Consider the following 12,416-nt stretch of genomic DNA (forward strand, 5'->3'; position numbering starts at 1 on the left):
TAAACTTGCCACGTGTACGCTCGAGGTTTGTGGTGATTTTCCAATGGAGGGAGAGGACGCTGCTTCTTCCATGGACATGGCGGCTAGGGCTCTTCCGGCCGCTGCCGCCGTGCAAGCTCTTCGATCGGTCTACGAGCGTGTGAGAGTGGCAGCTGAGCGCTCCGGGCGATCGGCCTCCCAGGTTGGTGTCGCATTGCCCGATCGATCGATCGTATAGCTGAAATCGATCGCTTCCTAGGTCAATGTGGTAGCAGTGAGCAAGACGAAGCCAGTGTCGCTGATTCGAGAGGTATACGACGCTGGGCATCGGCATTTTGGGGAGAATTACGTGCAAGAATTCATCGACAAGGCTCCACAGGTGAGATTGGTAGCTTAAAATCACGGAGATCATTTTATCCTTTTCTTTGATCTTCCTGTTTGCAGCTTCCCAGTGACATTCGATGGCATTTTATTGGACATCTCCAAAGCAACAAGGCAAAATCCCTTGTAGGTGAGTAGGAAAACTTTCTTTGTTTTCCATTGTGATCGATCGCTCTCATTTTGTCTTGCTGTTCGTAGCCAACGTTCCTCAGTTATATATGGTGGAAGGGATTGACAACTTCAAGGTCACAACTTCTTAGTTTTTCCGCTGAGAGTGTTTTGAGAATTCCCTCTTTTCTTTAGGTGGCGAGTCTCTTGGATCGAGCAGTGTCGCTCCTTCAAAGGAATCCTTTGAAAGTCCTGGTTCAAGTAAATACCAGTGGTGAAGAATGTAAGAACTTCTTTCTCCTTTTTTCTTCTTTAGCTGATCGCTATTCACTTGAACAGCAAAGTCGGGAGTTGAGCCTTCGGCGTGTGTGGAACTTGCGAAGCAGATCAAAGCGGACTGTCCGAACTTGGAGTTTTCAGGATTGATGACAATCGGTATGCAGGATTACACATCAACGCCAGAAAATTTCAAGGTATACTGCTCCGCTTCCTTCCGTGGATCTCAACCTTTGGTCCGAATTTTTTGTTCTTCCCGTGGCAGGCTCTTGTAAATTGCAGAGAAGACGTCTGTAAGGCACTCGAAATTCCGCAGAGCTCTTGCGAGCTTTCCATGGGAATGTCCGGTGACTTCGAACAAGCGGTTAGTCTCTTTTCCTTTCCTTCGTCTTGTCAATGATCGATTGATGGAGATCTGGTTCCTCTCAGATCGAGATGGGAAGCACCAACGTGAGGATTGGATCCACAATCTTCGGAGCTCGAGAGTACCCAGCAAAGAAATAGAAATGGAGGCAATACACTAAAGATCGTCAAGAACAAGAACACGAGCAAATTCGCTGTACAGAATCCATGTCAAAGGATCGGAATTTATGGAGAGCAAAGCTTTTGGGGAACTTATCTTAGTCAAGATCACGAAAGCTTGTCCATATCCCAAAGCGCTAAAGCTTCCTCTGACACGAAAGTAACACTATTATAAACTAGATCTCCGAGAGTTTTTCCCCGGGATCTCTCTTTTTCTCCCCCTTCAATCACTGACACCACCACTACGTACAAGGATAAGACTTTGCTTGGCCCTGGATTGGAGCTTCGTTCTAGCAGCGAGGATTGGGAAGCGCTCCATGGTCGCAATTGGAAGCCGGCATCCAGTGATACTTGGTCTTGAATCCATTCCCAGCGCGCTCCATCACTGGGTCTCGCACCCACTGATCGATCGTGAAGATCTCGCGGCTCACGCACTTGTTGCTCCCGGATTGCCTCACCGAGACGTTGAGGCCCTTGACGTACCACGAGGAGCTCGGGTACTTGCCGTTCTGGGTCACCTCCACCTTGCAGATCCGGCCGATGCAAGCGTTGGTGGCCACGAATCGATCCACGGCGTTGCGCTCGAAGTTGTTCCCGGGGCGCTGGAGCTGGAAGTTGAGGGACTGATCGGCGGAGTTGGCCAGGCGGAGGAAGACGTCGGCGTCGGTGCCCGCGCCTTCGCGATCGCCAGTGAAAACTTCCACCATGTATGTGCATTGCCCCTGAAACAGAGACGCGAACAATCAAGATCACAGTGGATCTCCAAAGAAATCATCAAGAAGAAGAAGAAGAAAGAAGCACTGGAGGAGGAAGAAGAAGAACTAGAAGAAGAAAAATAAAAGAAGTTTTGGGTTCTTACATTGGTACGCGGTATGATCGTTGTGATCGCGACCAAGAACAACACAAGCCTCATTCTTTCAAGAAACTTGGAGAAAAAGCGTCCAAGCAAACAAACTTGGAGAAAGAATGTGGCTAGAATTTCTCCCGAACAAGTTATAAGAGAGCTTTTTCGCGCATTAAATTTGCAGCTTTATGTACCCATGTGATGGGGCATGTGGTTTCTGGTCACCGCACATGTAAGGTTCTCAAGAACCCTAAAAGCAGAGCGCCCAAATTCTAAATCCCTAAAACAGAGCATTTTCAATCGAAGACTCTCTTGTGCGATAGGGTTCTTGGCATTTTGATATCTCGCGTGGAATGGAATGTTGGAATGCATGTTGGGTTGCAAGGAAATGTGCAATCAATCACCAATTGTGGTGGATTGCAATCAAAATTTACACACAGTCCTTATTAATGATAATACACTGACTTCAGAAAAATATTCATGTATCCTCTCCACAATCTTAAATCCTTTCGTGGCCACAAAATCTAAAATAAAAAGAATTGACAATGCTCTTGGAAGAAAATAAAAAATATTGCAAGAAAATTAACAATGCACCCATAGATAAAAAATTTAGAGCTAGATGCTACACTCAAAACATACAAGAGTGCAGAAAGATCATGGTTGGTGGGTTATTTCTTCTATAGGTAGAAATTTTATGTTTTTTACACAAAAGAAAAATTGAGTTTTTTTTAGGAAGAGAAAAACTTTGGCACTTGCTCTTTTCATGGCCTATTTAACATTTATGATAATTAGGTTTGGGTGCTTGAAATTACTAAATTTGAAATTCTGAAAGGAAAATTAAGTTTGAGCCTGGATTTGGCAAGAGAAGAGGAAGGTTTGGTCCTCCTATATGTTATAAATATGGAACATGTCAAATCTCATAAATTTTCATAAAAAGTTGTATAACTTTTAAAAATTATTATAAGTTTACAAGTTTTTACAAAAACTTTTCTCATATATTTTCAAGCCATGGCCATAGATGAGCATATGCCACCTATGCAAAATAGATAAGATAGCTGCAAATTTCTAAAGGATTGTATTGCATCAAGGTGGATTTCACATTTCGCAGCAAGATATAGATGGATGCAAATTTATATTATAAGAAGACTACTAGAACCCAAAATACTACAAATGTGACTAGGGTGACTTTATGCGTAACTACCCATGCCATGATCAATCATTGACTTTGTTATTGTTATGCTTTATTGTTTGTTGTGATTGACCAACTAATTGTGCAAATTTAGCTTTTTCTATGAGAATGTGGAGGAAAATTGCTACTGCTATACTGTTGTGATGGTGGAGAATAGAGCCAAGGAGTAGTGATGAAGTTGTCCTCTTCAAAACTTACAAGTGTTCTTGTAATTTCCACCTGCCGAAATTTCGGTGTCAATTAAGTTAGATGAGAGATCCCATAAAAGAAAATTGGGGCAATTAAATTCAATGTTGTTTGAGCTAGGAGGGGCACTTGCAACAATGTCTAACTCCACACTTCACTCCACCCAACTCCATGGTTGCCTTGCCATTTTCTAAGCTCACACTTTGATACTTTTGAAACTCTAAATCAAATTACTTAACAAGGTAGCATATGTGCCATCTATGTGGTATAATCCCATAAAACTCATGCCATGGCAATATCACATAAAGTCACGTTTTGATTGCTCTTATAGTAATCAAAAAGTTTTTGAAACTTTGCAAAACTTTCACAAACAAACAAAAGTGAATACAAATAAATTTCTCAAAACAAAAACCAAATTTGGCATCCTGAACTTGATAATCACATATCCATCGCAATAGCCTAGGAGCATAAAAAGCCAAATTGCTAGTGTTTAAGTCTTTTTCAAAGGCTAAATTTTTCAAAGCTGCTACATGTTTTGCCAATAAGTGATAACAACATTAGCTCCAATTGATATTTCAGGATATATTATTATTTTCAAGTTTCAACATTAGTTATTCGTCTGTTATTTCTCCTCTTTATAACTAATATTACCATTTCCACCAGTAATAGGAAAGCAAGAAAGAGTCCATCATAAAAACCATCCTATTTCTCCACCTTCAATCAGAATATATGCTATCATATATTGGGATCATAGGTAAAAAAGTTTCCAAAAATCCAACCATCAAATGTTAGATACTCAGCAAAATTTTGTTTTCTCATTTCCACAGACTAATTTCTATGTGCCAATCTTATCCATCCATATATTCTTATAGAAGCATGTGCTACTGCAAATACTACTTGTAAACCAATAAACCACCACTGATCTGAAACATATGTGCTTGCAAACGCACTTCCGCCCCCAGTAACAAGACTAGCCACCATGCATAGCTTGTGTTGAGAGCTTGTGATAACTCCAAGGACAACTAAAACAATAGTAATTTAGTTGGTAAGCAGTTGTATTTTTAAAATTTAAATGTAGCTCACCTCCAAGCACATAGCCAGCGTATATATATACGGAGTCAAACAAGGGAGTTACCAATATCTGATTACAGAGTATTTTGGTCCAATATTTGCAGGAGCGAAATAATAAGAATAAATGCCCCAAGGTGTAGCGCGTTACAGTTCTTTTGACAGTGAGAAAAACCATATGGGCAATGCCACTTTGGAGGATAAAACGTGATAACAATGGTATATATGTAAAAGAGAAGTTCCCACAATGAAATAGCTGAAAGTATGAAATACCAGTCCATGGAAAACCTTACGAACCATATTCTGTTTAGCTGTGTAATATACAAGCATATTCTGCTGGTTTAAAGGCGCTAAACATCACGTTGCCGTGATTTCTCCCTTTGCTCGCAGCGGCGGCAGCAGCCTTGGACGATCGCAGCAGCGGAACAGCTGCTCGATCTTTTCCATGGCGAGCTCGTCCAACTCCGCTATCGTGAAGCACTGCTGCTGCTGCTTTCCATCAATGCGGTTGGATTTGAGCAGCGCGGCGCCATACCTGCAAGAAGAAAATCGTCGATCGGATGAAATCCGAAAGAGAAAAGAAAAGAGATTGCTGCTTTCTATCGAGCAAACGAAAAATCAGAGGAAACAAGAGTTCTAAAGAATTTTGATCACGAAATAACACCCTAATCTTTTATTGAAAACCTAGAATCACCGATGTTTTAAACCATCTTGGCACAAGCTTCGAAGAAACAAATAAAAGAAAAAAAATTTGCATAACTTCGGAGTACTGTGCTTGATGCCGCACTGGATTCGGTGAGCGATCCCATGCTGAGTGGTGCCGACTCTGAGGTGCAAGGAATCGTTGAGGTAGAACAACGTCGACTGTTCTCTGTCCAGAACGTAGTGAAAGATGGCCTTGAGAGCTTTTCCCAAGTTCTTTTCCGCAAGAGTATTACTGTGATACCAAATCAAAGAAAAGAAATCAATCCACGCATGAGCTCCATCTCTAGGGAAAAAACAAACAATCAAAAAAGAGAAAACTCCAATCTGCATGAAAAGGCCAGTGCAGAGAAACTCACGGTTTGCCCCACCCCAAAAACATCATGCAGCTAAACAGAAATGAATTCACGGAGAAAACTTACGGGGAAACATTCACACATCATGAGAGAAATTGATGCCCAGACGAATCGCCTTGTGAACAAATTCCACCGCCCGACAGCGGCCAGTTTAGGATATATTATTATTTTCAAGTGTCAACATTAGTTACTTGTCTGCTACTTATCATCCTTCTAACTAATACAACCATTTCCACCACTAATAGGACGGCAAGAAGAAAGTCCATAATAGAAACCATCCTATTTCCCCACCTCCAATCAGAATATATGTGGTCACATATGGGGTCGATCAGAGGAAACAAAATCTGAAATCCAAGTGAAATATGTAAGAAAGCCAGCAGACCCCCTTCATTACCATTCCTGATTTCTTCATCTATCACCCTATATTCTATGATCCATCTTTTCAATCCATATATTCCTGTAGAAGCATGTGCTACTGCAGATACTACTTGTAAACCAAAAAACCACCACCGATCTGAAACATATGTGCTTGCAAACGCACTTGCGCCCCCAATGACAAGACTAGCCACCATGCATAGCTTGTGTTGAGAGCCTGTGATAACTCCAATGACAACTAAAACAATAATAAGTTAATTGGTAAGCAGTTGTATTTCTAGAGCTCACCTCCAAGCACATAGCCAAGTAATAGGAGTGTATATATAAACGGAATCAAACAAGGGAATTGCCAATATCGGATAACAGAGTATTTTGTTCCAATATTTACATGACCATATAATGTAGACAAAGAGCCCCAATGGTAACTTGGGTGTAGCGCATTACAGCTCTTTTGACAGTGAGAAACACCATGTGGGCAATGCCACTCTGGATAATCAAACGTGATAATAATGGTGCATATGTAAAATAGAAGTTCCCAAAAGGAAATAGTTGCAAGTATAAAATACCACCACTTGTACGAGAATTCCATGAGAAACCTTATGAACCCTAATTTTTTTCTTAGCTTTAAAATCTATTTAAGCAAAAGGAAAGGGAATCTTAACTTCATTTAATATACAAGCATATTCTGCTGTTTTAAAACCTTCTCTTGGCGACGCCAGGCGAAGAGATGCTCCCTTTGCTCGCAGACCCAAGTTCTTCCCCATCTCATTTGCAACTAACCTCGGATTGCAGCTGCTGGTTCCTCTCAGATCGAGATGGGAAGCACCAAGCTGAGGATTGGATCCACAATCTTCGGACCTCGAGAGTACCCAGCAAAGAAATAGAAATGGAGACAATACACTAAAGATCGTCAAGAACAAGAACATGAGGAAATTCGCTGTACAGAATCCTTGTCAAAGGATCGGAATTTATGCTTTTGGAGAACTTCTCTTAGTCAAGATCACGAAAATTTGTCCATATCCGAAAGCGCTATAAACTTCCCCTGACACGAAAGTAACATTATTATAAACTAGATCTCCGGGAGTTTTTCCCCGGGATCTCTCTTTTCCTCCCCCTTCAATCACTGACACCACTACGTACAAGGATAAGACTTTGCTTGGCCCTGGATTGGAGCTTTATTTGTTCTAGCAGCGAGGATTGGGAAGCGCTCCATGGTCGCAATTGGAAGCCGGCATCCAGTGATACTTGGTCTTGAATCCATTCCCAGCGCGCTCCATCACTGGGTCTCGCACCCACTGATCGATCGTGAAGATCTCGCGGCTCACGCACTTGTTGCTCCCGGATTGCCTCACCGAGACGTTGAGGCCCTTGACGTACCACGAGGAGCTCGGGTACTTGCCGTTCTGGGTCACCTCCACCTTGCAGATCCGGCCGATGCAAGCGTTGGTGGCCACGAATCGATCCACGGCATTGCGCTCGAAGTTGTTCCCGGGGCGCTGGAGCTGGAAGTTGAGGGACTGATCGGCGGAGTTGGCCAGGCGGAGGAAGACGTCGGCGTCGGTGCCCGCGCCTTCGCGATCGCCAGTGGAAACTTCCACCATGTATGTGCATTGCCCCTGAAACAGAGAAGCGAACAATCAAGATCACAGGAAGTCTCTTGGATCTCCAAAGAAATCATCAAGAAGAAGAAAAAGAAGAAGAAGAAGAAGCACTGGAGGAGGAGAAACAGAGACGCGAACAATCAAGATCACAGTGGATCTCCAAAGAAATCATCAAGAAGAAGAAGAAGAAAGAAGCACTGGAGGAGGAAGAAAAAGAAGGGGAAGAAGAGGAAGAAGAGGAAGAAGAAGAACTAGAAGAAGAAAAATAAAAGAAGTTTTGGGTTCTTACATTGGTACGCGGTATGATCGTTGTGATCGCGATCAAGAACAACACAAGCCTCATTCTTTCAAGAAACTTGGAGAAACAATTGAAAGCGTCCAAGCAAGCAAACTTGGAGGAAGAATGTGGCTATAATTTCTCGCGAACAAGTTATAGGAGAGCTTTTTCGCGCATTAAATTTGCAGCTTTATGTACCCATGTGATGGGGCATGTGGTTTCTGGTCACCGCACATGTAAGTTTCTCAAGAACCCTAAAAGCAGAGCAAATTCTAAATCCCTAAAACAGAGCACTCACTCTACATTTTCAATCGAAGACTGGAATGCATGTTGGGTTGCAAGGAAATGCGCAATCAATTACCAGTTGTGGTGGATCGCGATCAAAGTACCAATCTCCTACTGTTTGCGACACTGACTGCATCAACACCAGCTTTAGTTTTAGATTGTTCCTTCTTTTTTCTACCTTTCCATTGACTTGGATATTGTTCCATTTGTCGTCCCCACGGGCGTGGCAGTGCGTGAAGCACGAGTCGAAGAAAACTCCCAGCGAGCTCTTGTAGTTCCAGTCTGACGCTGAAAGAGCGCCGATCATGCTCGTCCGGAATTCCTGGAGTTTTTTCACCGCCGGGCATGACGGCGAGTTCATACAGGAGAGGTATTGATCCCTTGGGATCTTTTTCGCGTGCTCTAGCTGCATTCACACAGGCAATTTATATTCAAACGAGTGATCAGTGATCATTCGATCGGAACTTACTTGCCAGTAATCGTATGCGGCGTTTAGCAGGAAAAGTGGAGGCTGGACAAACGCTTTCATTGTTTGTGGGAAGAAGCACTGGCATGATCGATCACAGTTCAGAAATTTGCAATTTGCTGACAACAAAAATGGAAATCTTACCTCAGTGGCAGCTCTAGAAGAAACACAAGAGGAATCCAGTGTCTTTTCTAGCTGGTGCAGTTTCACCACACTGTTGTAAAAGCTAGACATTGAGTAGTTACCACTGATGTCTGATCTGCAAGAACAGGATTTAGTAGAAATCTCAACATTAGCATACGTTGTCTTACACATTAAGGAAGAATCCACCGTCACTGAGGCATTTGAGCTTGATTCGGGGAAGAAAGCTTTGCAACTCATTGCAACGATGCACTGTGGCTAATCCTCCAGCTGAGCAGCCCGACAGAAGAACCTAAATATCATGGTAAAATTGTTCACGAGTAACACCAAACTTTAAGCATACCTGGGTGGCGTCGCTCAATCCCATGGATTTGAGCTCATCAATTACAGCTTTGAAAATCCTTTTGCCTCGAAAATACAAAACCTGCTAAAAAAAGAGAACTTTTATCATTTCTTTTGTGATATATCTTCATACCTGACCGGAGGGTAGAGTGAGGGGCTCAGCTACATCGGCACTGAAAGAAGCTCCATCGCAGTACCTCACAAAAACATGGGTCCAGTTGTGGAAGTCGGTGTTGACTTTGGGGTCGGAGCTGAGCTGACCACTAAACGCTGCAAAGCCTTGCATGTTGACCGAGCTCCCCAGAGCAGTTCCAGCTCTAGCAGCACAAGATTGCTCGGACTCACACCACCCTCCACCCTGAAAATCACAACCATAACTTCACATGGTAAGTAGTCGATCTTATACCTCCAGACTAATGAGCCAGTTTGCTCCTCCTGGCGCAATATGGTAAGCTGGGACGCTTCCATCCAAGCAGACTTGTAAATCACAGCCAAATGTTACAAACTCCCGGGTTTAAACTTTGGCACTACATACAACAAAACTCACCTGCGCCCAATGACTTTGCCTTTGAGAGGTAAGTTATCTCCACAAGAACACCGTCAAGTTGCGTGGGGCTGACCTGAGATGGAGCCCCAAATACAACGGCAAGGAATGCAAAGAGAAGAGAATTCATACCCAAAGAAGATGGATCTATGGGGAAACGAAAACAATGATATTATGAGTGAAACCTGTACTACGAACTGTAAGATCTACCCGTGATTTTTTGTCCTGTGGAGATATCACGCGTTTCCTGTTGGGGTCACGCATTGCCTGCAACGTCCTTGGCGATTCTATCAAAGAATGTGTCGAGAAAGACAGGCACTATCAAACAAGAAATGCTTTTCACGAAAATTCAAGCTTTAGTTTTGAATGTTTTAGTTCTTTGTGTGCAATTACTTGAATTACAAACATGAGAATCGTTAGCATCATTTTACGGAAAGAATTTGAAGTAAGCGCGAATCGAGAACGAATGTCATCGTGAAGTTACCAAGGTTGAGTGTTTGACTTGTAGAGTGTTAGTAACTTTTGCCTTATAAACTGCCCAGATCCTCTGAATTGTTTAACAGCGATGTCTTGCAATGCTCCATGCATTGTGTTTTTGTTCTTGGTATTCTGCAAGGTTCTCCATGAGTCTTGATGGCTTTTGAAGCAAACTGATCCTCTTAGTAGCTGGTTAGAAGAAGTTCCTCTGTGCAACTGGACAGGGATTTCATGCCATCCCAATCACCAGAATTATGTTCAAGGGATCAATCTCTACAATCTAAATCTGAGTGGTAACACCTCTTCTTGGCCAGCCATCCCCCCTTTTGCTGTTACTTTAGCGTCTCTATTTATCTTCCCTGGTACATAAGGATCTCAACGTGATGCAATCCTCCTCGAACCAATGCAACCAGGAGGTGATATATTAATCTCTCAAGCAACAGCTTTATGTCCAGCATTCCAAAGGAGCTTGAGAATTGCACGTTGCTTGAAGAGATTTCTCTTTCTCAAATTCTCTTACAGGAACTATTCCAGATATTTTCAATCGTTTAAAGCACCTGTCCATTCTCAGTCGTCTGTGGGGAAATCAGCTTGTTGGCAACATCCCATTGTCAATTGCAAACTCCTCAAAATTGGCGAAGCTGACAATGAACTTACAGGACACATCCCAAATAATCTGATGACTTGAGGCAATTGTTCCAGGCTGGTTATATTAGATGTTACTTTCAACCTCGTCTGGAAGCCTTCCTTTGGAGCTTGCAAGACTATCAAGGCTTCAACATGCTGGGTTTTTGACAATCAACTGCAAGGAAAACTCTGGAGTTCTAATCCTGTTCACTAATTCATTGTCCGGTCAAATCCCTTCAACTCTATTCCAGTGCACTTCCCTCATAGAAATTGATGTTTCACAGAATTCTCTCACAGGTCCAATCCCAGCTGATATCAGCAAACTTCAACACCTCCAAACATTTCTTACTCACCAAAATGAATCGCGTGGCAGCACTTTTGGCAACTTGTCCTCTCTTTTACAAACGGACATGGCCTTCAACCAGCTGAGTGGCACCATACCAACAGCAATTGGATCACTTTCACAGCTCCAGCGCTTATCTCTTGCATACAACAGGCTTTCTTGACCCATTCCTGAAGCTGCTTTCAAGCTGTGCAGGAATCTTGGCTTCCAGAGGCTCGACCGCAATGAGCTCGATCGATCCCGCAAGAGTTTGGGGAAATGACCAATCTCACGTATTTAATTCTCACGAAAAATCTCTTAACAGAGGAGATTCCACCCAACATAGGCACCCTTTTCAGGCTGCAGTTCTTATCAACTTGGAACCTTCTCACAGATTATGGTTCCAGAGGGATGAACATGGAGGGAGCTACCTGTTGATCTTGCGGCTGGCCCTACGCGTGAGATTCCACCATGGCTTGGAGGCTTCAACAAAGTTCAGTCCATTGTTCTTTCTTCCAATGCCTTCTCAGGGGAGATACCTGCTAGTTTGGGTGAATCAAGCTCATTAACTACGTTGACATTCTTGAAGTTAATGCTTCATACAACAACTTAATTCGCACATCTCATCATTTTGCAAAATTTGACAGCTCCATGTTTTTGGGGAACCCTTCGTTGTGTGGAGAGATACTTCATAGAAACTGTCCTTCACCCTCATCATCATCAAGCCAAATCTAAACTTCGCTGTAGTGGTTGTCATGATATTGATAATAGCATTGTGTGTTAAAACCTTTAAGCACAGTGATTATGATGGAGCAGCTTTGGTGGGAAACTTGAAAGCGCTAAGTTTTTAACAGGTAATGAACATGACAGATCTCTCTACTCGCAACTTTGGTTGAAATTTTCTTCAGAAGTGCATTTTCAACGGATATCAAACACTGAACATTACACCTATATACAAATGAATATCATGTTAGTGAGAATGTAAATGCCAAGCTTTTATTACGTACCAGTCATTGCGCTTGAGCCGGCTCTCAACAAGAGGCTTAGAAAGCTGGCCGTGTTGTAGTAAATGTGGATCTTTGATCATCTCTAACTTAATGGTGTGCCTAGTTCTTAGCACCTCGATCGAAGAAGCTGCTACAGCGCTCCAAGGAAGGACTCCGCCATTGGCTAGCTTGAGACAGCAAAATCAAAGGCCTTCCAAGTCATTAACAAGATCATACGGAAGGATGCCCTGAAACATACATCCCGGTGAGAGCTCAACATCAGGGATTTGTGACACCTTCTCATATACCAGAGTTTTCGGCCAGGCTCTGTTAACCATGCCCAGAAGATCATCAAATCAATG

General features: G+C 42.8%; 4 protein-coding genes across 5 annotated transcripts in view; 1 reads left to right on the forward strand and 3 right to left on the reverse strand.

Annotated features, from left to right (window-relative positions):
• Positions 1–10: 10 nt before the first annotated feature.
• LOC9638971 (pyridoxal phosphate homeostasis protein) lies at positions 11–1,359 on the forward strand. Its single transcript, XM_002977047.2, has 8 exons — positions 11–181; positions 239–358; positions 424–490; positions 559–605; positions 664–751; positions 808–941; positions 1,010–1,108; positions 1,174–1,359. Exons 1-8 carry the CDS (start codon positions 44–46, stop codon positions 1,246–1,248), a joined length of 768 nt encoding a protein of 255 aa, XP_002977093.2. The 5' UTR covers positions 11–43; the 3' UTR covers positions 1,249–1,359.
• LOC9638678 (lipoxygenase homology domain-containing protein 1) lies at positions 1,279–7,967 on the reverse strand. 2 transcript variants are annotated; one of them, XM_024682128.1, is made up of 3 exons: positions 7,943–7,967; positions 2,126–2,191; positions 1,279–1,988 (listed from the first exon to the last, which is right to left on the reverse strand). In XM_024682128.1, exons 2-3 carry the CDS (start codon positions 2,177–2,179, stop codon positions 1,557–1,559), a joined length of 486 nt encoding a protein of 161 aa, XP_024537896.1. In that variant the 5' UTR covers positions 2,180–2,191; positions 7,943–7,967; the 3' UTR covers positions 1,279–1,556. The 2 variants fall into 2 exon arrangements, with proteins under 2 accessions (XP_024537896.1, XP_002977236.1); XM_002977190.2 differs by lacking the exon at positions 7,943–7,967 and having other exon boundaries at positions 2,126–2,320.
• Positions 6,954–12,416, reverse strand: part of LOC9638973 (pectin acetylesterase 5) — an 8,846-nt gene continuing 3,383 nt past the window's right edge. The window contains exons 4-14 of the mRNA XM_002977192.2: positions 12,314–12,381; positions 9,646–9,789; positions 9,505–9,575; positions 9,232–9,456; positions 9,100–9,180; positions 8,927–9,048; positions 8,760–8,874; positions 8,619–8,696; positions 8,328–8,555; positions 7,877–8,279; positions 6,954–7,602 (exon numbers count right to left, since the gene is read on the reverse strand). Of these exons, the coding sequence (XP_002977238.2) occupies positions 8,172–8,279; positions 8,328–8,555; positions 8,619–8,696; positions 8,760–8,874; positions 8,927–9,048; positions 9,100–9,180; positions 9,232–9,456; positions 9,505–9,575; positions 9,646–9,789; positions 12,314–12,381 (1,240 nt within the window). The 3' untranslated portion in view covers positions 6,954–7,602; positions 7,877–8,171. The remainder of the gene's footprint in view (positions 7,603–7,876; positions 8,280–8,327; positions 8,556–8,618; positions 8,697–8,759; positions 8,875–8,926; positions 9,049–9,099; positions 9,181–9,231; positions 9,457–9,504; positions 9,576–9,645; positions 9,790–12,313; positions 12,382–12,416) is intronic.
• On the reverse strand, positions 7,171–7,930 carry LOC112348820 (lipoxygenase homology domain-containing protein 1-like). Its single transcript, XM_024682046.1, has 2 exons — positions 7,877–7,930; positions 7,171–7,602 (listed from the first exon to the last, which is right to left on the reverse strand). Exons 1-2 carry the CDS (start codon positions 7,928–7,930, stop codon positions 7,171–7,173), a joined length of 486 nt encoding a protein of 161 aa, XP_024537814.1.

The sequence above is a fragment of the Selaginella moellendorffii genome, unplaced genomic scaffold (genome assembly GCF_000143415.4).
Source record: "Selaginella moellendorffii unplaced genomic scaffold, v1.0 SELMOscaffold_33, whole genome shotgun sequence".
In the NCBI taxonomy this organism is placed as follows: domain Eukaryota; kingdom Viridiplantae; phylum Streptophyta; class Lycopodiopsida; order Selaginellales; family Selaginellaceae; genus Selaginella; species Selaginella moellendorffii.

Bases quoted from the DNA above. Each gene is read 5' to 3' on its own strand.
- LOC9638971 (XM_002977047.2), top strand. From the start codon at position 44: ATGGAGGGAGAGGACGCTGCTTCTTCCATGGACATGGCGGCTAGGGCT. The intron at 606-663 runs GTCACAACTTCT...TCTTTTCTTTAG, and splicing joins AAGGGATTGACAACTTCAAG to GTGGCGAGTCTCTTGGATCG. The intron at 1,109-1,173 runs GTTAGTCTCTTT...GGTTCCTCTCAG, and splicing joins CCGGTGACTTCGAACAAGCG to ATCGAGATGGGAAGCACCAA.
- LOC9638678 (XM_024682128.1), bottom strand. From the start codon at position 2,179: ATGAGGCTTGTGTTGTTCTTGGTCGCGATCACAACGATCATACCGCGT. The intron at 1,989-2,125 runs GTAAGAACCCAA...TCTCTGTTTCAG, and splicing joins CGATCATACCGCGTACCAAT to GGGCAATGCACATACATGGT.
- LOC112348820 (XM_024682046.1), bottom strand. From the start codon at position 7,930: ATGAGGCTTGTGTTGTTCTTGATCGCGATCACAACGATCATACCGCGT. The intron at 7,603-7,876 runs GTAAGAACCCAA...TCTCTGTTTCAG, and splicing joins CGATCATACCGCGTACCAAT to GGGCAATGCACATACATGGT.